Genomic DNA, 22,903 nt, shown 5'->3' on the forward strand with positions numbered 1-22,903 from the left:
GGAAAAATGCACAAAAATATGTAAAAATAAGCTAATATAGTAAATATTTTTTTAAAATCTTAGAAAATATTATCTTATTTTCTATTTCTTGCTACATATCAGATTGGCGAAAGTGATGCAGACTAAACACCTTCCCAGATCCCCGGGCAGGTGGTGAGGAAGTCACTGATGGGATCTACTGTGGCCCTTTTACTAGCAGATGTGTAGAAGCAGCCCTTCTGCTGTGGGTGATAATGGATGGATATGAAAGGATGATTTTGTTTCACTTCGTTGTTTGTTCTTGTGCGCAGGCTGTGGAGCCTGGCTGATCATGCCTTGATCGCTCGCTGTAACATGGAGGAAGCAGTTCGCAGTGTCGCCTTCAGCCCTGACGGATCTCAGTTGGCCCTGGGCATGAAGGACGGCTCATTCATTGTTCTCCGCGTCAGGCATGTACTGAAATAGTGACATCTTGAAAATAGTTAGTGTTAAAGCTAAGATCCTTTTGGTCATAAGGAATGCCAGGACCTTATGAAAAATACATTTGCCTTTCAAATACGAACACTATAGAGTCACAGTCCCTGATATAATTCTGAAATCCAAATACTCTGAAAATCTAAAATTCTTTGTTTCTATTAATCTCTTAGAAATAATCATGCATCATGTGATTCACTGCAAAAAATTAATGTGTCTAATTAGGGTGCTACCCCTCCCGATATCCAATGAGCAATGAGTTTCCAAGCTCATCCGTCCCCAGGGATTCTTATGTGTGCTTGTAGTGAATTAATAAAAGACTAGGAAATAATAAAATAGCCTCCAATACCACCAGATTTTTAGAGGTGAACTTGAGTAAAAGATTTCTTTTACCTATAATGAACAATATATTTTTATTTCTGAACAAAAATTATGACCCATCTTTGTAATTCCTCTGAATGCATTGTTTGTACTTTTTGGCTTATACATTTTGTGATTACAGAGAAGAAATTCAGCTTAGATACTGCATATCTTGTACAGAGAAAATTCTATATAGCTTTGAAAAATGCTCATGGCAAGGTTTATAACACTAAATTCTCGTTACCAGTCACATGTAACTTATTACAAATTGGTGGATATTTTCTTTCTCTGCTTGATGATGTATGCAAAAGTGGCCAATTACCAGATTTTCTTTTCTTTTTCATGGATTTTCTAAGTCAAAACCAAAAATTCTCTACTCATAAACTATGACAAATAGTAAGCTATAATATTAATAAATGACATCAGCTATAAGGACTTAAAATACTTGGATGCAAATATTTGTCATCCTTTATGCATCCAGTTTGTTTGGAAGTTGATGAAGATACTATTACTGGCTGAGGGGACCTGCTAGTCAGAATCCTGTTTCACAATTGTAGAAAAAATAAAAACCTCAGTGAACTTTCAAATTAGGACAAGAAAGTCATACAAAATCTGATCACAAAGGATACAAAATATTCAAGTCATTGTTGACCATTCATTATAAAAGTTAAACAATTATATATCTAATTAATGTTTAAAAGTTACTTCCCTCATGCTTTTTTGAATTGCTTTTTTTGCAACAATAAATATCATGCATATACATATGCATATTTATATGCAAATAATAGTCATTGTTGTCCTAAAGTGTACAGATGATTTCATGATAACCTTGACATGTTTACATTTCTCCATTACATGTTTTTTAAATCAGTTTTATAAACTCCAATTTCTTTAACAAGTCAGGGAATGATAAATAACTGAGCATGAAAACAAAGTCATTTAATTGAATTATTTTGTTTATTTTTACTTTGAAAGTCAAAAATATGAACGTTCTTATTTTTCTTAAGTTGGCCATAAATTTTAAATAATATATTTTAATATTTTTCCTTGAAACTTAATCTTCTGGGTCCTTCCTGGTGGCTTGCAACAGGTTAGGACGCAGCACTGCAAGCTAGCCACAGCCACTTCAGTGCAAGTTCGATCCCCGACTGGGAGGTGATCCACATGGAGTGGCAGCCCTCTCTTGACCCGCCTGCTGCTGGGCTCAGCAATGTACTTCGTCGATCTGCCTTTTCTGCTCCCCACTCTGTCTCGGGTGCTCTTCTTACCCTCCACACCTCTGGCCCCAGTTCTGTATGCATAAATAAATAAATATAAAAAAAAAATCTTCTAACTTCTGTAGGTTTCCTCTCCCTTTTAAAATAATGCTTTTCTCAAACACTTCTACTTTAAAACATGAGTGGAGATACTCTTTTGAGATTTGTTGCTTTTTATTCTTCTAGAGATATGACAGAAGTGGTTCATATTAAAGATCGTAAAGAAGTCATTCATGAAATGAAATTCTCTCCGGATGGTTCTTACCTAGCGGTAGGATCCAATGATGGCCCTGTCGATGTTTATGCTGTAGCCCAGCGGTATAAGAAAATTGGAGAATGCAGCAAGTCTCTTAGTTTCATTACACACATTGACTGGTCTTTGGATAGTAAATATTTGCAAACTAATGATGGTGCAGGAGAACGACTCTTCTACAAAATGCCATGTAAGTCATGTAGGCCTCAGAGGTAGGAGTTCATAAAAAAACTTTAAAAAACAAAATATTGGTGGCTAAATATGATAATCTGTAATTTGATGAAAGTACTTTTAATAGTAATATAAAATACATGTGCACCAAAAGAGTGAGTTGGAGATATTTCATTTAGTACAATGATAATTTTCTTCTTTTTTCTAAATTTTGAATATATACTATTGTTGCAACAAAAAATAACATGGATAAAGAGATTAGAATACTTATAGTTTCCTTGACTTACAGACTTTTTTTTTGAGAAAACAAAGACTAGAACTCTATGAGAACAGAAAAATGAATAAATCAGTATATGCTTTTTAATTAAATGTAGATTTTATTAGAATTTTTTCATTATTTTCAGCTGGGAAGCCTTTAACAAGTAAAGAGGAAATCAAAGGGATTCCCTGGGCTTCCTGGACCTGTGTGAAAGGCCCTGAAGTGAGTGGAATTTGGCCAAAATATACTGCAGTCACTGACATCAACTCAGTGGATGCGAATTACAATAGCTCAGTACTGGTGTCTGGAGATGATTTTGGACTGGTTAAATTGTTTAAATTTCCTTGTCTCAAGAAAGGTAAGACCAAAATAAATGTTTCATTGATTATTTATTCTGGAGTGTATATGCAGTATAATTAAGGCTTATTTATTTGGTGTTTATCCCTACATACTATTAATTTTATTTTCATACTCATTTATAATCTAATATTTTAAAGTAGAACATATATCATTTACTTTTGACTTTCTGAAATACTGGGTTTTGCAAATTTAAATCAGAATTGAACATAATTATCACTCAGGATTTTTCATTTTTTTTTTTTAAAGATTTATTTATTTGTGCATACAGAACTGGGGTACAGGCCAGAGGCTCAAGGGTGGTGAGAGGCTTCACCAGAGACAGAGCGGGGAACAGAACATGCAGATCGACGAAGTACACTGCTGAGGAGAGCAGTGGGCGGGTCAGGAGAGGTCTGCCACGCCATGTGGTCACCTCCGGGGCAGGCGGGGATCGAACTCATACGGAAGTGGCTTTAGATTCTCAGTGCTGTGCTTTAACCCGCTGCGCCACCAGGGAGGGCCAGGATTTTTCATTTTTAAATCCCATGTTTTAAATAAGTCTTTTTTTTTTTTTTAAAGATTTATTTATTTGTGCATACAGAACTGGGGTACAGGCCAGAGGCTCAAGGGTGGTGAGAGGCTTCACCAGAGACAGAGCGGGGAACAGAACAGGCAGATCGACGAAGTACACTGCTGAGGAGAGCAGTGGGCGGGTCAGGAGAGGTCTGCCACGCCATGTGGTCACCTCCGGGGCAGGCGGGGATCGAACTCATACGGAAGCGGCTTTAGATTCTCAGTGCTGTGCTCTAACCCGCTGCGCCACCTGATGTAAGAAAATATATAAATTATAAAAATAAACAAGTCTAATTTTTTACATTTAGGTAAATTTTCATGATTTAAATTAAATATACTAACAGCTAATTATGCTTGTAAATGGAAAACAAAACAAATCTTTTAGACATATTTAAAATAAAATCCACAAGTGATCATTCTACTGAAAATATAGTTTATGGACTCCTTATTTTAAGACCAATTTTGCAAGTCAGATTATGTAACTGGTGATATTTCTGAGAATGAGGATTGATTCAAAATGTCTCTGTCTGCCCTTATACTTCATTGTTTTGCTTGCTTTATTGTTGTTAAATCTTGTCACTCCAGTTTTGTGGCACATATAAGCTTTGTGTGATGTGACTGAATAAATTGCCCTCTTCTTCCTTTGCAAGTTTAGGTAAAGCCCATGCATAGGTTTTTCTGAGACTCCCCATCTGTGCCCTGAAAATTTGATCTCAGGAAAGTAACCAGTAGGTAGTGAAAAGCTTTCACTTGAACAATTTTAGATCAAGCAAGAAAAAGGATTGAAAATGTAATCAGAAAGTAATTTTTAGCTAACTGGCAGGTTTGAAGCAGTGACAATTATGATATAAAGTTGAACATAAAATTCATAAAACCACCATCACTGACACTTGACAAAATGTCCAGTGGTTTAAAATGCTGGAGGCACAAAAAGGATACAAAATATATCAGTGTGCCAAATTCAAATTCTTTCCTCTTATCCTAGTGAGTCTTTTGGGTAATAGGGCATGTCTCTTTGGATTGAGTAATGTAGAAATCAGACAAACAGAAGGTATCTACAGAATTGGGAAGAATCATCAGAGGTTCTCAAGTGTGGGAACTGGAAGTAAAGTTAACTCAATGAGAGTGGTATCTCCTATGTGTCACCAGCCTTGTAAGGTCAGCTTGGTTCTGGAAAACAGAAATGGGAAGGTTGATCTTGGGTTTGTTTATTAGAATTTGGGGTGAGGGAGGAGGTGGCAAACAGTGCTGTCTGTCATGATAAAACACTCTTCAACCCTAAGGGTGACACACAGGGACCTGAGGGAATGTAGCAAATTGCAAGATGTATAAATTAAGAGTCATAAGAAGCAGAGATAACGTTTTCTTTTTTCACTTCTATAAAACACAGAAACTACAGACTCTCTAGCCAAAAAAAAAAATTGTGGGGGTTGAGAGTTATGACGTTCATTTTAGTAGTCTGCAAAAACATTCATGTTTTCATAGCAAATAAAAGTTATTTCATCAATAACATAATTTATATCTAAATAATTAAGTTCAAGTGAATACTAGTTTAAAATACTACCTTTAGTGAAATGGAATGGTTATTTTCTTTCTTCTTATGTATGAATTTTGAGCACTTGCTTCCTTTAAACCCAGAGAATCTGTAGTCTCTACAAGTGGAAAAAAAAGCTTTTGCTCTGCTTTTTATGACTCTTAATTTATAGATCTTGCAGTTTTCTACAGAAACTTTCAAGCATTTGTTGCCTTTTTGTGCTAAAACACTGGCAGGGAATTTTATGAAAGAATTTTTTTGATGGGAATGTAAACCAGTGATGAAACTTAACTCCCTGCCATGTCAGGGTACCAGTAACATTTGAATTTATAAAAAAAATATAGGCAGGGGATGATGACCATGAGAAAGTAAGGTACAACCACTGTAGTTTTCCATTATGTTTAATGAAAACTTACAGTCAAGTTAATTGAAACATCTATAACTAGATGTATGTAGTATTCTGTTACATAATAATTAAATATAAGTATTCTGCAGTTAATGAAAATTACTGCAGTTGGTATTGTTTTTACATATTAAAATAAATTTGTTTCTCACTTTGACAGTTTTTAATCTCAAAATAGTTAGTCAGTACTAATACTTTTCCTTAACATCACTCATAATACAGCCTATTTTACCATCACCCCAAAGACATTACATGAGGTGAAATAGGATATGACCTCAGGGCAGCAAAGGTATAGTCCAATAAAATTTAGAACTATGGGAAGGATATAATTTGTTCGCCAATTGCTGAATTATCAGTCAACATTATGATATTAGTTGGAATTTGTTGACTTTATTAAGTTTTCTCAGTTAATGTAGGCTTTTGAAACCTAAGGCCCCCTGTGGCAACAGACCCCTAATCTTTTATGGAGGCCTTGTTTTGATAGAACCTCACTTGGTCAGAACATGCTCTCAGAAAGACACATGTCAGTCTTTCACCTTCATACAGATTTAATCATTACCTCTTCATTGAGTATTTACATTTAAATGTGTGATACTTGAACAGCTGACCTTTTCCCATTAGAGATTTCATTTAGAGAGATTTTTCTAGGCAGAAGGGGTGCTTGTTGTCCCCTGAACTTCCCATAGACTTTGTAGTGCTGGACCTCCACATCTGATGGCCACTACTTATTTCCATGCGTGTCTTACGCTGCTGTGACTCACCATATACTGGAGACTTTCCTGCAGTTGTATCACGATTGCAAATTCAGATAATTTTTCTATTTCATTCACTCCCTGGACATAGTTGAACAACCAGTGTAAAATGGAATTAATTTAGTCTCCTGATTATAGGCCTAATTCATGGTCTATAAGACCACGAACAACAGTTCTTTCCCCACAGAATGATTTTGTTTCCCTGTTGTTGACTGCCTGTTTTATCCTGTAGTTAAGAATGTAGAAGATATTCATTCTTTTCAGAATTAATGGAGCAGTAGGTATTACTTGGAACAGGTTCAGATGTGTCTTTACATACAATTATAAATTTTAAGGCCATTTTTAGCTTAACCCACATTGTAGTATATGAGATATCTTTTGGAATATTTGCTGTTTTGTTACAGTAAAATTATTTTCTAATACGTGTAAAGGTTTTACTATTTTAGCTATTCTATTTGATGCACCCCTAATCTCAAAAATTATCTTTTCAGGTGCCAAATTTCGAAAGTATGTGGGTCATTCTGCACATGTCACAAATGTCCGCTGGTCCCATGACTTCCAGTGGGTATTAAGCACAGGAGGAGCTGACCATTCAGTTTTCCAGTGGAGATTTATTCCAGAAGGTGTCAGCAATGGTCTGCTGGAAACTGCTCCACATGGTAAAGCCAGTAATAATTTTTAAACATCTCTTTATTCTTCAATAAAAATTTCAAAGAATGTTCTAATGTATTTTCTGGAGGTAAGGAGTTGAAGCAATTTTTTAACAATTTACTCCAAAAATAAACTTTAAAATAATATAGAAGCAACTTGATATGAATATGAGTCAGATGGATAGTTCTCTTCCAAGGAGTTTGCTTATGCAAATGCACATTGAAGATCTAAGACTTACATGTAGAATCACCCTTAGAAGATAATGCATGTATTTCAGCCTCCTTAGGACAATTGTAACTAGTGAGTGGTCTGCTTGGTCAGGTGTGGGGTGACAGAGTGCCCTTTGAAATGAGAATTGCCTCCAGAGAATTGGTCCACTATTGGGATTAATGTATTCCAGTTCCATGGACTTTTTCTTTACTGTGATATTGGCAGGAATGATCAGATAATAAAAATAAAACAGTCCACAAGGAAATGTTTTTATTGGGAAAGGCTCTGCAGTGATTTTGATTATTGCGATTGTTGGCCCTTGATATGCATATTAAAGTTAAAGGAGATCTTTATTGAACTAATGTAAATAGTTGGATTTGCTTCAGCCTTCTCTTTGAAAAAAATCTTTCTTCTTTTTAAAGCAAGATTTAAAACCTAAAGATCTGTTAGCTAGAGAGTTTAGTCTGTGGGGGAGAAGGAAATTATCCTAGTTCTGAAGAGGATTTGAGGTGTGTTGAATTTATCCAAAAAATGAAAGGATAAAAAGACCATGCTTTAAGAATGTACATCAAATGCCAGAGAAGATAGAAAATATTTAAAATGCTTAACTATTAGAGTCTCAGAATTTTTTTTGTGTATCTCACATGTTGTGTTTCTGCAGAAGGTGGCACTGATTCCTACAGTGAAGAATCTGATTCAGACTTATCTGATGTGCCAGAGTTGGACTCTGACATTGAGCAAGAAACTCAAATCAATTATGATCGCCAGGTTAGTAAGCAGTAGACAAGGCAAATGCCTCATCACCTAGGATTGTGATCACACTGGATTTTTGGTAATTGCACTAGAAATGTCTGCTACTTAGGCAGAAAAGGATCCAGACAGGAATTCGGAAAATTCCTTGCTCCTTATCTTTAAATACATATTAAAAATAACCTTAAATACATATTAAAAAATTTTGGAAGGTAGTAGTAAAGTTTCAAAACTAAAGTTGTGACAGATAGGGTTTCCTGCTTCCCTAGAATTAAAATACTTTTTTGCAACAGAAAATGTGCTGGAAACATACGGGATTTTTCATTTTCTTAACAGGTTATTAAAAGCTTGTGTTTTTTGGTTTTTTCTTGGTTTTATTTGTCACATGGAAGAGGTAGCCTTCTCCCATAGTGACTGGCAAGTGAGCTGGTAACCCAGTTTCTCTCTTTACTTAGGAAGAGACCATTACCCATTTAATTAAAGTGAAAACTCAAATACATTGATGTTCTCTCTCTGGTCAGAAGTCATCTTTAGTAGAAAAGTTGGGCAATTTCATCCCAGTTGAATCCTATTTTCTTGAAAGTACACATTTTAGCATTAAAGAGTGAGTAATAAAGAGAGCAAATTCTTTAGAAGTGTCTGGACATGGAGAGGTAACTGTAGGATTTCTGTCTTCTTCATTGTCATTTAACAAAGGTATGTGAAGCAAATCTTATCAATAAACATGGGGTAATTAAACATGAGATTTAGACACAGCAGCTTTCTGCACTGTCCATGGAGACTTAAACAGAAGCCTATGCTGTACTGAATATCTCTGGGGCCAGGTTCTGTGCCTTACCAAACCTAGCCCCACAATAAGCCTGAGGACATCCACACCTTCTGTAGTATTAGAGTAAAACTTGCGTAAGTCTGTACTGCTCTCCAAAGTATGCATTTTATGTACTACTTGGCTTTGCTTCTTATTTAAACACTAAATTTACTGCTTTTCAGATGATGGCATTTGTAGCCATCACTCATTGGTTCAATATTTGTAAAATTAGAAGAGTTACATGTCATGATCTGGGTCTACTTTATGACTAAGTCAGCTTGTGTAGTGATACAGTGTATTAGGCAATAAAATTACTAAAGAAGGATCTTAAAATAATTATTAATGTGGAAATACTCAAAAAACACTAAACAATATTATAGCTAAATACCAAAGAAAAAATGAATATAAGAAAAATGAACATAAAATTTAGGGGGAAAGATAAACAGTTTTCTTTAGTTGTAAAGTTTTTGTGAAATTAGGTAGTAAAAGAGTGAAAAGGCTTGACTACACTGAAACCCATGCCAAGATTTATATATCCTGCCATATATCTTACTTTTCAAAGCACTTGCCTCTATGATTTAATATACAAATGCATTATGCCAGAATTATTCCTGAGCAGGGATTTTTATTTTGTTCTACAGATGGGAATTTGAGGCCTACAGAGTTTATGATACTTGTTCAAATAAGCAGTAGAAATGCCAATACTGGAAGCTAGTGCTATAAAGTAGTTAAGCTGATGAAAATATCTAGAATTCAACTGAATAAATATCTCTAGATTTTAAAAGCTTAATTGCATTTGTAATAGACAAAATTGCAACAAAATTTTGTATGTTTTCCTTTTAAAACAGATTTTTTTAGTGAAACCCTAAACCATGTCTTTATTATTATAATATTTTATGATTTTTGTTAGTAATATAATCTGACTAAATAAAAACTTTCCTTTATGAAGATAAGAAATTATTAATGGATAGCTTCTACTTTTCAATGTGTTACATTGTTCTCTCTCAGGGCAAAAATACATCTTGACAAAAGTTTGCTTTTTACATGCAGTTAATTAAATTGAGGAAGATGTTCTCACAGCAGCACATTATAGGGCCCAAATTATATCAAAAGCTTTGTCTGACAGAGTCTGATCTGTCAAGATGCATGAGAACATGAAGAAAATTTTCAAAGACTGATCACTTTAAGGCCCATATTTTGCAAATTATTGAGATTTCTTGCTTTAGAAGAAATAATACACTATTTTTCTTGTATATTATTGTAACTTTAATAATTTCCTTTCTTTCCAGAAAATTAATGTATTTTAGATACAAGTTACTTCAGGAACATAGAAGCATATTTTTTAAAAGTATTTTGCATTCCAGTGACTTAGAAGATGTTTTATGTCAATTTTGTTCACTAGAAGGAAGTAAAATAAAATCTCATAGCTGATGTCCTCAATTTTGCTTATCTTTTCAAAGAATCAACTCTTAGTTTTTTATTTTCTATTATTTTAGCATTTTTATTTTCTGTTATTTCAAAGTCTTTACTTATTTCTGCTCTAATCTTTCTTCTACTATCTTTAGGCTTAATTTGTTCTTTCCATAGTTCTTTAGGGTATAATTTTAGTTTGTTTACTTAAAATCATTCATTTTTTTCTTAATGAGTGTAGCTACAAACTTTCTTTCCTCTTAGGACTTCTTTTGCTGTATTCCTTAAATTTGGAGATTTATGTCTCAAGTTTTTTTATCTTCATCTTGATTTCTTCTTTATTGTTCAATTTTTACTAGTTTCATACCATAGTGTTGGAAGAGATACTTGATATACTTTATCATTTTGTGTTGGTTGAGATTTGTTTTGTGACCTAACATAATGTCTGTGCTGGAAAAGTTCTGTATGGTACTTAAGCATAAAAGTGTGTTCTGCTGCTTTTGGATCAGATGTTCTCTATATGTCTTGTAGGTCATTTTATCTATCGTGCTGTTAAAATTCACTGCTCTCTGGATGATGTATTTGGTGCTGAGTGTGGGTTTTTACAACCCCCAACTATTTCTCCTTTTAGTTTAGTATATGCTTTATATATTTAAGTGCTCTGATGTTGGGTACATAATGATTTATGCTTATTAGATCCTCTTGATGAATCCTTTTGTATCTTATATGACCTTATTGTTCTGTAGCAACTATTTCTTGGCTTCTTAAGTTCCTCAAAAACTTGATTCCCTGCCACTAAAGCTTTCCTGAGGATACCAAGATTTTAATATATGTGAAACTGAAGAAAAGAGTCTCAACTAAATGTTTCTGTTATGCTTTAAGGTTTACAAAGAAGATCTACCTCAGCTAAAGCAACAAAGTAAAGAGAAAAACCATGCAGTGCCCTTCCTCAAACGAGAAAAGGCTCCTGAGGACAGCTTAAAACTCCAGTTCATACATGGGTGAGTAGCCTGTCACCACCTTTATCAGCAGGCTAAGGAGGGTCTCTTCTCATTATTGCTCCATGTCAGGCTGGCTTCTCTCTAATTAACACTTCCTTGTGGTTAATACCTTAACTATAATTCTCTGTGTAGTTTTCTCAGTCAGTGTACTCTGGCAATTCCATTATGGGTATCTAGATTTCCATAGTTCATGTACTGTCATGATGCAAATGTTTCTTCAGTTTATTGCTGTCTTACTTCATCCTCTTTACCACCTTTATTTATACACAAAAGTCCTACTCTATTGCTGATTCTACCTACAACATTATTTTCTACAATCATTTTTGTTCACATATGACCAAAATAATTTTGAATTTTGAAAATTTTGTATTTTCAGTTTTTTAAAAATCTGACATGCTTAAATTTGACATCTAAGCTTAAGTTTAAAAGTTATGAAGACTTTATAAATATATTGTTCACTGAATGGATACAGTATAACCTAGTAAATTGGTTGATTCCTATAGATAGTTGATTCCTACCATCATCAGTTTAAAAAGAGCACATGAACCAATGCTTCTTTAACAGTAAGAAATTTGATATTATTTGTATTTCCCCATGAAGTCATTTTCATTTTATTTCCCTTTTCTTCTGTAATAATTTAACTACTACACAGAATTTTACCCTACATGTTTTTTATGCTTGAAAGTCTTTTACTGACCATTCAACTATACATTCTACAAGGAAAAACTCTAAATTCAACTTCAATTAAATCCCTGTGGCCATAAGGCTAGTTTTCTATCCATTAGTAGCCACTGAACACTTGTAATGTGACTAGTCAGAACCTGAGATGTATTATATGAGCACTGAATTTTGAAGATATAGCATAAACAATATTTTTAATTATACATTATAATTATATATATTTAAATGTTAGATAATATTTTATGTTATAAAATTTCTTATATTGATTACATGTAGATAATAACATTCTACATGCATTAAATATGTAAAGAATGTTTTCAATGAGTTCATATATATGTGTGTAGGTACATATTGCTAGAATGTAACAAAGTGATATATTCTCATTTTTCATTTTTTAATAGACATAAGCACTGAGAAAGATTAGTCACAGAAACAATTAGGTGAGAATTGAAGCAGTTTTACAGCAGTGGTTACTGTACTCTTTAAATTCTGCTTGAGTTATAGGTTTCATATATATATATATATACGCATATATATATATACACACACATATATATACACACACAGAGAGACACACATATACATGCATATATGTTGATTTTAAGAAAGAACACATACTGAGAATCTGGAAACAGGTTTCATTATTATTATCAGTGTCTATTTAACTCTTGGAAAGTTATCACATGCCCTTAGTGGTTCTCATACCGCCATTAAAGATCACTGTCATAGACAGCTACAGAGACACCTGTGGTTTTACTTGTGCATCATGTCAACATATTGACTTTACCTGCTGACAACTCCTGCTCTCTTCATTCACCCTTCGTTCAACTACTTTGTGTTTCTTGGACCTGTGCTTCAGTTATAGAGGCTATGACTGTAGAAACAACTTGTTCTACACACAAGCTGGAGAAGTTGTCTACCACATTGCTGCAGTTGCTGTTGTGTATAACAGGCAACAACATTCCCAAAGGCTTTATCTGGGTCACGATGATGACATTCTCAGCCTATCTATCCATCCAGTGAAGGACTACGTGGCAACTGGGCAGGTATATATTCCTCCTCTAAGATGGGAGCCTAGCCAAAGAAAGAGAAGATTTAATATCGAGGTTTTATGTTAGAAATTCAGGAAATAACTTGGTAAAAATAAACATGGAGTCGGGAAATTGAAGATCATTTTATGATGGATCTTATTTTTTTATGATGATGTGAAAATCTCCTAATACATGCTACTACTGTTGGGAAGCAACTCTGAGGGATTTTCATGCAAATGATGAAACATATGAATAGGATTAGCTAGAACTAAAGTTATATAAGTTCCACGAATGCACAGCCTTAATGTATTTTCCTTATTACTCTATGTGCAGGACTTAGATATCCTAGGTACTCAACAAGTGTTTATTGACTGAATCATCCTTTAACAATATAACATACTGAATGTAATTATTTTTGTAAAGCTTAAAGCTATATAAATTTTGGCTAATTTAGTTTATATTTTACTCTTTCAAGAACATTTTTATCTGAATCACTTGGAATGCTTAAACTTAGTGTTGAGTTTATAATTGAAATGCCACACAACACACACGTCTTTATTCAGATCTTTTGTATGGTGAAAGAAATAAAGTTAATAAGTAAACAAAAATCTGTTAAACTCAGATTTATTATCATGCTAGAAAAGCAGTAACAGTATTTTCAGTTTTGCATTCATTTCTCCCAATGTGAGATGAAAATTTTGCTTAGTGTTTTCATGACTTAACTGCAAAATATTACTTTATATCTAAGTGGCAAATTCCAAGAAAAACTATTGATATGAGGATTATGGCTTAACTTAGATAAGTATTTCTGAAACATGACATAGAATCTTTGAACAGGGCTCACAGCATCCTCAGTCACCATGAATGAAACTAAAAGATGAAGGGACACAATTCCCAGAAATGTACATTTTGAGGAAAGCATTCATAGCTTTTATTTGTAAAAGAATTACAGTTCTTCCAAAGAAAAGAGCCATTAATTGACACACTGGTTTACTTCCCCTCTAAGTACAAATTATGTACTAGGTAATGCCTGATGCAAAGTTATACGAGTAGTTATCACTGCTTTGCTTTTCACTTGTCATACTCCCCTTTTGTCTTAGAAACAGATGATGTGTGGTTCATGGCTATTTAGTAACCTCTTATGAAAAGAAAAAAAACAAAGATTTTCATTCTTGACATAAACTCCCAAGGAAATGCCACACTCTATATTATAATAGATGGGAAGCAAATCAGTATTCCAGTAGCACTCCAGGGGAACTTGTCTGCACATCATTGTGGGAGTTGGCCAGATTCTATTGTTATACTTGGTTTATGTCACTTTTTTCCTTTTTAGAGCCTTCATACCCACCAGATTTTCTCCTATATGTATTTTTAGTAAGGAAAAACATGTTATTATTGTTTCCCTTTCATATAAATTCGTGTGATAGAAATTTATATCCCCAGAGAAGAAGCCACCTTAATGGCACAGTTAAGCAATGTAGCTTTCATTCCCTAGGGGAGAAACAGAGCTGAGCCTTTTAAGGGTGAGTAAAATAATTGTTATTTTTAATATTTTTAATAATTCTTTTGAACTCATGACAACATATATGTGATTTCCTTGACCAAGAAGTGGAATTTTATGTGGAGTTGAGACGGTAGGAAGGCAAAAACAAAACACAGTAGAGAACTAAGTTTGAATTTTAAAAGTCCCTTACCTGGGAGAAGTATGCAAGGTTAAGCTCTGCTACCACCCAACTTGAAGCCAGGACAAGAATCTTAGACTCCTTGCCTCTCCGTTTCTCATCTAGAAAATAATTAAGTTGAAACATGTAACTTCTGAGATTCTTGGTACTTTTCCAAATGTGTTTTGAATTATGAGCAGCACTTGACTCCTAAGGAACAAACTCATTTTTATTTGAAATTGTTAATAATACTCATCCTGTTATTTAAGGTTGGAAGAGATGCTGCCATTCATGTGTGGGACACACAAACGCTGAAATGTTTGTCATTGTTGAAAGGACAGCATCAGAGAGGAGTCTGTGCACTTGATTTTTCAGGTAAGCTTATTTTCCCCTATAGTCCTTGACACAAGGGTCTGCATTTACTTCAAGGGTTTTTTTGTTTGTTTGTTTTGTTTTTAAGATTGCTCTATAACTGAATTCTGTTTATAATGAGATAAACTCTGTATGTCAGCTACCCACCTTAGACTGGAAATCAGATATGGGAATGACTTAACCTCCTCTTTAAAAAGTGACCTTTACATTACACTTCCTATGCTCTTCCTTATTTCATCTGTCTCAAGTCATTATCCTGAGCTCATACTGTGTTCTGCATTTGCGAGAGCATTTGAAACCCAGAGCAGCTGTTGCTGCTGAAAGACATAGTTGCTAATATCTGGCAGTGATTCAGAACATCAATTTCATCTCTCCAAATAAGTAGGAGTACAACACTTGCAATTTATAGCATAAAGAACTAGGGGGAGGCCTTCAAATTTTCTGCAAAGAGCCCCTTTACAACACTAGTATTTTGGAAATAAATTTCATATTAACAAAATATAACTGACCTTTCCATCTCCTTAATTTAAAATTTTAACTCTGTTCCATAAAAATACTAACTAATGAGTGTCATTTTCTTTAGAGTAAGGCCATTTCTTGAAACTAGGATTGGTGATTGAGAATTTATCACAAAGGTATTTGTACCTAGAAATTTTTAATAATCCCAGCAGTAGAAATTATATCAGTGGAAAAAAAATTCAGACTTTCTATAAAGCTTGATTCTATTATTCCCTTTCTCTAACTTCTATCCAAATGATTAATATGTGTACTACATGTAATATTAGTCATTAACTTTCATGGCTCTCAAACATAACACCCTCTCAATTCCGTGTTCAAGCCCTTTCTTCTCACCTGCACCATGTTTGTAATGTGCCCTCTGATTCCATCCTAACTCCCTCCAGTCTCCATCTTGCCCACTTCTGAGTATTTTGGAAGCACAGTTGCATTACCACCCACTGGTCTCCCATTGGTTGACTGACTTAAGGCTGGTCCCTTGTTTGGACATTCATAGCCTTCCAGGATGTTGCCTCAGCCTTTCTTTGCAGCGTTCACACTCACTAGCCCAGTCACTCTCCTTCACATCAACTTAGCTGCAGAACCCAGACCCTCTCCTGTCTTTCTTATGCTTGTGTTCCTTTGTTCATGCTGTTCTCATATCTCTTCAAGATTGATTACACTTTAAGACAAAATTCAGTTTTCTCTTTCATCCCTTCAGGGAGAAATGACCTATCCCTTCTCCTTCACCCCTTTGCCATTGTTGTCATTGTTCTGTGGCACCTGTTAGAGTTCGTGTGGTGTAGCAGTCATGTGAATGTGTCCTGTACCTGTCACACATAGTAATCAACTTGGGTAGCAAGTTGTACCTGGAACACTCAGCATGCTCACTTGCTTCCTCACTCCTTCTGTCCAATAGCAGCTGTGTCCAGCTGTTCCCTCCCGGCTCTCGAGTAAAAATGAGGAGAGTCCATGCTGGTGCACAAAATGGTCCCCTGAGAGAAGAGAACCCTGTGTGGAACAGTCAGGAGTCATACACTTTCCTGAATAGGGGCAGGGACAATTACACCTTCCTTTTGGAAACTGATAGAAAAGTGAGTAGTTTATAGTGAAAATCTCAAGAAAGGAAATAACTTACATTGCCATTTTTAACCATGTAAACCACACACCAATATCGTTTACTAATTAGCTGGTGGCCCCATCTGGGAGCCTCATATCTACCTAATTTTTTTTTACAAGTCACATCATTGTAGGAGGTGTTTTTGAGACTTACTGTTTATCTCTAATAAAAAGAAACTGGAAATACAAAGTAGGCAAATTATGTAAAAATAAGACAACAAATAAGCATAGGGATTATACAAAGATTTTACTAGTTTTTTCTTGCCATTGTCGCAAAGCAAACAAAGAAGGACTGAATTTATAGTTTCAACTAATTAAGAAACTCTTTAATTTTAAAAATGTATTTTATTGTCTAGAGAAAATGGCACATTTGTTTTTGTGTGGAAAGTACAGAAAGTGCTTCCACATGATCAGAAAAATGGATTAGAAAGAGAAAGTTTCAGCCATATCTTCTAGCCTAAATATCATCACCATTGTCCTAAAATCTTTCACTTCATGGAGTACTGGCCACTTTTAAAACTAACTTGATTTCACTATGTTCAGTTTAGAAAATCTGTGCTTTCTTTAAGTGTCCTGAATAAAGGAGCCAAATTGTAATTACTTTAGCAAAATTTTTCTCTTTCTGATTCTCCCTTTATTGTTAACATTAAATGCTTTAGAATTACTTCAGGACTCTAAGTTATGGACAAAATATCCATAATTAATACATACTACTATCAGAAAGAGTTAAGAGAACATTACTCTGAAAATATGGTTGAAAATCAGAAACACCAATGAACTGGTCAAGGAACAATGGATTTTCAAAGCTAAGGTCAAATCTCTGTGGGGGACATGAAAACCAGGAAAATAGCAAAAGGCAGCCAATTATATTTCCACACTGTGGTATGCAGAAATAGTATACACCTGCAGAATTCAAGATGTCAGCATCTCAAAGAAGAGGTACAAATATTGAGGCATCTCTGGATTTGTATGTTTATTCTCTTCTTCTCATAATTACCATATACTTTTTAGGTTAGCCAGGTAGGACAAGCTGAGGGGAGAGGGTCCTGCAGAAATTCTAATAAAAGAAATCCTCCAAATCAATGTACCCTATGGTCATCTTCAAGAAGATATAAAATGTAGGAACTTATCATTTTAAAGGTGTGGATGTTTATGTGCTAAGGACATTTTAATATGACTACATAGGTTACAAAAGAACATTAAAAATGCACAAAGGAGACAGTGAATATTTGCGTCTTGGGAAGGAGAAGTAGTACAGTAATCAAAACTTTTACAGCTGTATAACATGTACATTTCCGTTCCCTTCATGCCATAGATAAATATATTCCATCTTTACATTTCTTTGTTTCCTTCAAGGTCACCATTATAATCAACATTCATTGAAAACCAGCTGAGTGTGAGAAACACAAAGAAACAGGATAGAATTATTATGAAGCTTTAAAGACCTTATAATCTAAAAAGGGAGAGAGAGAAAACTCCAATGAAAATGGGATCACCAAGTAGATGCTAAAATAGAAACATAACCAAGCCCAACCAAGATGGATATAAAAAGTAATGTCAGTAATGAGTAGGAAGTGATTACCAGCCCCTTTTCCTGAATGCAGGGTAAGTGGCCTTGCCCACTTTAAAGCCAGGTAACATTTAAGCTTAGTTGTGATTCAGAAGATATAATTTGTTCATAGTAATTACCTGGTTGTGATTTAGTCCTGTAGGAAAGTGTTAATATCTTAATGCTATAGCCTAGTAGCTTAAAAGGGTTCATGTAACTTTGAAACCCTTAGTAGTTGTTGAGTGTGGGAAAGAATTTGCTTTGTTAAACCACACGGTAGCATTCTCTGACACTTTCTCCAGAAAAGGGATAAACTACTATTTCCAGTTAGTTGGGGGAAGGCTGGGTCTCTGGCACAAATAAAGACATTCATAGGTTGGGTACTGGTTAGTATTTGGGGTAGGAATGCTAGATTTAGCTGGAAAAAATAGCCGTCTAACCAAAAATAAATGTTTTTGCCAAAACATGTTTTTATCTCACTTGATCCTTTTAAAACCATAATGAGTTAATTAAGATGAAATGTGCAGTTAAGAGTGCTAATGCACCCTCAATTAATCCTTCTGATATCCCAGCAAACCATTTGGCTAAGCATTTATCCTAGAATTCTAAAAATAGACTTTATTCTTTTAGAGAAGTTTTATGTTTATGACTAAGTTGTGTGGAAGCTATAGAGGCTTCTCATATAGTCCCTGCACCCTGTCATATCCCCTCTCCCATATGTACACCAGTACTCCCTTACCGTGGTTGTACATTTGTTACAGTGGACAGATCTACGCTGACACATCATAACTACCCAGGTTCACTTTGCTTTTACTCTTGAAAGTAGCAGCTGGAACCCTAAGTGGGCTAGCAGGAAGCAGCTTATCACCTATCTGTGTTTCTTGAAAGTTGTTGGTCCTCTGTAGACAGAGAAGACACCCCAAGAAACTCATGCATGATGAGTTTGGTTACCTGTTTCTTAGACAGTTAAAGTGTAGCTGTTCAAATTATAGGTACCACTGACATGATTATAAGCAATATTTAATACTAAGGGAAAATATCCCAGTGTATAATAAATGAAAAAGATATGTTCAGAATTATCCTGGTATTTTTATGGAGAAACCGTATATTAATTAAAGTATATGTCTTCATTTTTATTTTGTTTTTTTAAAAGTACATTTATGTAGAGAAAAATATCTGATAGGCTATGTAAACATCAAATATAGGCATAGAAATTTAGAATATTTAAAAATTTTCAATATCCACAGTTTCTAGCTAGCTCTAACAAACATACCTCACTTGAAATAGGAAATTAGGAATTTTTGATTACAAAATCATCCTTGCAAAGACTTTTTGAAGTTAAGTTCAGTTTCCATAGTGCTCTTACCTTGGAGGGTTAAAACAAACCCCGTTCTCCAGAACTGAAAATAGACTAAGGGACGCAAAGCCAAATGACTCTCCCAGTAAATGTCATGAGAGCTCTCTGCCATGAAACAAAGCTTGCGTGACTTACCTGAGACACTACCCCCAGCCCTGTGTTTCAGCTGAAATGCTGGGTCAGTGATCTAATTCAGCAACCCAGGGAGTATGCATTAAACAGCTCAGCTCTTACTAGCTATGCCTTTCACTCAGTCAGGTCCCTTTACTGTATGGAACTTGTATTTTTAAGCCTAAACAATAATATTAAAGTCAATTTGTTGTTCCTTGCCACAGTATATACAATGTTCTAGGTTTTTCTTTGAAGAATTTAGTCATTTGACATTTGTATTGTTTTCACACAGCTGATGGAAAATGTCTGGTGTCCGTTGGTTTAGACGATTTTCACAGTATTGTATTTTGGGACTGGAAAAAGGGAGAAAAAATAGCCACAACAAGGTAAGAAGCTGCTGACTTATAGTGCCCAACTGGTTGCCATGCTTCCAAAGCAATAGTTTTCATTTTGGGGTAAAATTTTATCTTCAAACTCAGATGAAATTCACATAGAAAGCTTCACACCTAAGTCAAACATACTGTCACATTTTATGGTGACAGACCTGGCTTCAAACAGTTAGTATCTGTTTCAGGAACTGGAAAATTCTGAAATCCTTTCCAAAGATCTATCACTCTGCTTTAGTACTACTTGCATTATCTATGTCAGAGCTTTTGATCAGCAGTAGAAAAGCAGCTTTTCTCAGACTTGTGCCATACCCCTTGTTTTTCCACTGTCTTAGCACCTGGTGCAGGCTTCTCAATGTGACTGGAGTTAGAAGTACCATTTGTCATGAGACTGGCATGCTGGAAAGGAGGTCCCGTCGTGTGCATCTGCCACTCACTTTCAAAGCAGGCAAATTGTTTCCCTAATCGCCCCATCTTATAAATAGACCTTTCAAGACAGACTGCTGTTTATAGGCCACCTGTCCTCCCTTACCCCTAGCTTCCCCCTCCAACTCCCCTGCACCCCCCCCCCCCCGTGAGTCCTAAGGCAGGACATTACTTTCCACTCCTACTACGTTGAACTTAACTGTTTGTTCAGACAAAGTCAGAAGTCAAATACTTGGCAGCCAAAACCCAGCAATACAATTTTGTTGCCCAAGGTGTGTTACCAGTTTACCTCTCTACTAGTTCTTTCTTGTTTGTTTTCTGTATTGTAATATAAAATCATTTTTAAGTGAATGGCTCTACTCTAGCATTTACTTTTCAAATTAACATTTCCCTTCACAGTATTAAATAGGAAAAAAGTTCTTCAGTAATTTGGTTAAATCAATGAAGATAGAGAAATTGCTAGACACTCAAAGGAAGAGCAGTTGGAGTCAGGACTGGCTGACAGTTTTAGGGGGAAAGGAACCTTTTCTGATCACCTTTACTAAGATGGAATTCCTGGCAGCAAAGGGCAGCTCATAAATCCACCTCCCAAGTAATGGCTTTCTTGCCTTCCTTTCTATATTCCTCACTGTTGTCTCACTGTCTTCCAATACTCAGATTCAGTTCCTCAGCAGAACTCTGCTTTACTCCTAGCTACAATACTGAATATTAGTGTAACATTTCTGATAATGTACCACCTGCATTACAGATAATTTCAGATGTCTGCATCTCAAAAGTAATGAATTTTAACTTTTCAAAAATTAAACTTTTACCAATCTACAGGTTGATGTCCTCAAGCTATCCAGGTGACTCATTTTCTAGAGCCATTAAATTGTTGCCCAAGCAATGTGACTCTTGGGACATTAAACCCTGACTTGACTTTTCAAGCAGCATTAAAACTACCTTTACTGACAAAAATACCCCCCAAACGTAATAGAAATGCAATTTCCCTGCTAGAAAAACTCCTGCAACTATGGGCTGCTCACCCATGGCGTGCCCGAAACAATAATAGACATAGAAGAAATACTTCTAGATACACTTGGTAGATGACTAATTCACTACATTTAATTTATATAAAGTGACTTAACACCATTACATGAATATTTTATCATAAAATTAATTTTTGGAAATGCTGCCAAAACTTATGTGACATTCTTCCAACAGCACAACTGCAGAATTGCAGTTGAACCACTAATTCAATTTCTAAGATGGAATAGCAAGGATTGTTAAGATTCTTTGCAATACTAGAATTAAATACATACAAATAAAGATAACATAAAATTTATACAAATACCTATTATTTTACTGTTAACAATAATAAATATTTACACAAGTAAGTAGCTACACAAAAATTCTTTCTATGACCTTAAGTTAGTGTGTCTTAGTAAGTAGAAACTTGGCAGGGAGGCTTGGTGGAGGGTGAATGAAACGTGCATATATGGGGGTATGAAATGTACCCCCAATGTTAGATAGACATGTAAAGGCTGACAAAAAGTTTAAAAGAAAGCCATAAGAGAAATGACAAAGAAAATGAAGTAAGACTTAATTATGGTACCTCCTTGTTTACAGGCATCACCCTGCCTAAGAAGGCCAAGTTCACTCTCAGAGCACAGCTGACTGAGTGACAACCCTCACTTTGCATGTTTTCAGTTATTGCCCTCACAAAGCTTACTACCAGTAGCCGAGTTGTTCTGTGACAGTGTCCCCTACTTGTGTGATGGCATCACCCATTGATGCTCACATTTAATGTGTGTCTGCTGCTAAGCTCCACACTCCCACAAGTCTGTTTATGTGAAACTATTTCTCAATAGCTCAACTATTAAAGGAGATTTGAGTTTGCATATAGAAATCTCATTACAAAATGCCTGTGAGGCTTGAGGCAGTCCCTTTGAATAATTTCTATGCTAATTTTCATGAATGATTTGTCTCCTTCATGAGAAATGAATGATTTTTCTTCTTAAAGATTGTTTAAATTTTAGTTTACTATTCAAGTAACCTGTCCAAAAACCACAGCCAGTCTTACAGTTAAATGGTCTAATATCAATGTCGATCAAGACAAAATAATGAGATCGTTAATGAAGTGCCTCTCTGCCCTTATATTTGGATTTCCAATCCACTGGTCATGTGACTGTGGGGGAGAATGAATATTTTTGACATGCTCGTCTCAGGAGTTTGAGCAGTAGGCAGTTAGGCAAAGGTGATCTTATTAAGGCAAAGACCCTAACAAGACTACTTCCAATGTTAATGTGGAATCACCATCCTGCTAGGAAGCTTAAGGACAAGAGAACCTGGGGATGTAGGGCTACAGAGCATGCATTTCTGTGCCGGCTTTCTTGATCAATCTATTGTCGTCTTTCCCTTACATATGTTTAGTAAGTATGATAAAGACTTCTGCATACTAAATTGGCTTTCTCATTTTTTTAAATTGTGTCTCTCCTTGTAAAAATAACATTTATTAATCTTCCCTTTGTGTTCAAAATGACATACCATTGT

The 22,903-nt window shown here is 35.1% G+C and overlaps 1 protein-coding gene across 1 annotated transcript in view; it reads left to right on the forward strand.

Moving 5' to 3' along the window:
* Positions 1–22,903, forward strand: part of EML6 (echinoderm microtubule associated protein like 6) — a 269,788-nt gene that overhangs the window by 153,025 nt on the left and 93,860 nt on the right. The window contains exons 8-16 of the mRNA XM_004691400.2: positions 291–428; positions 2,256–2,512; positions 2,898–3,110; positions 6,845–7,012; positions 7,876–7,982; positions 11,065–11,183; positions 12,724–12,910; positions 14,826–14,931; positions 19,852–19,945. Coding sequence (XP_004691457.1) covers positions 291–428; positions 2,256–2,512; positions 2,898–3,110; positions 6,845–7,012; positions 7,876–7,982; positions 11,065–11,183; positions 12,724–12,910; positions 14,826–14,931; positions 19,852–19,945 — 1,389 coding nt within the window. The remainder of the gene's footprint in view (positions 1–290; positions 429–2,255; positions 2,513–2,897; positions 3,111–6,844; positions 7,013–7,875; positions 7,983–11,064; positions 11,184–12,723; positions 12,911–14,825; positions 14,932–19,851; positions 19,946–22,903) is intronic.

The sequence above is a fragment of the Condylura cristata genome, unplaced genomic scaffold (genome assembly GCF_000260355.1).
Source record: "Condylura cristata isolate star-nosed mole 26May11 unplaced genomic scaffold, ConCri1.0 scaffold00031, whole genome shotgun sequence".
Lineage (NCBI taxonomy): Eukaryota > Metazoa > Chordata > Mammalia > Eulipotyphla > Talpidae > Condylura > Condylura cristata.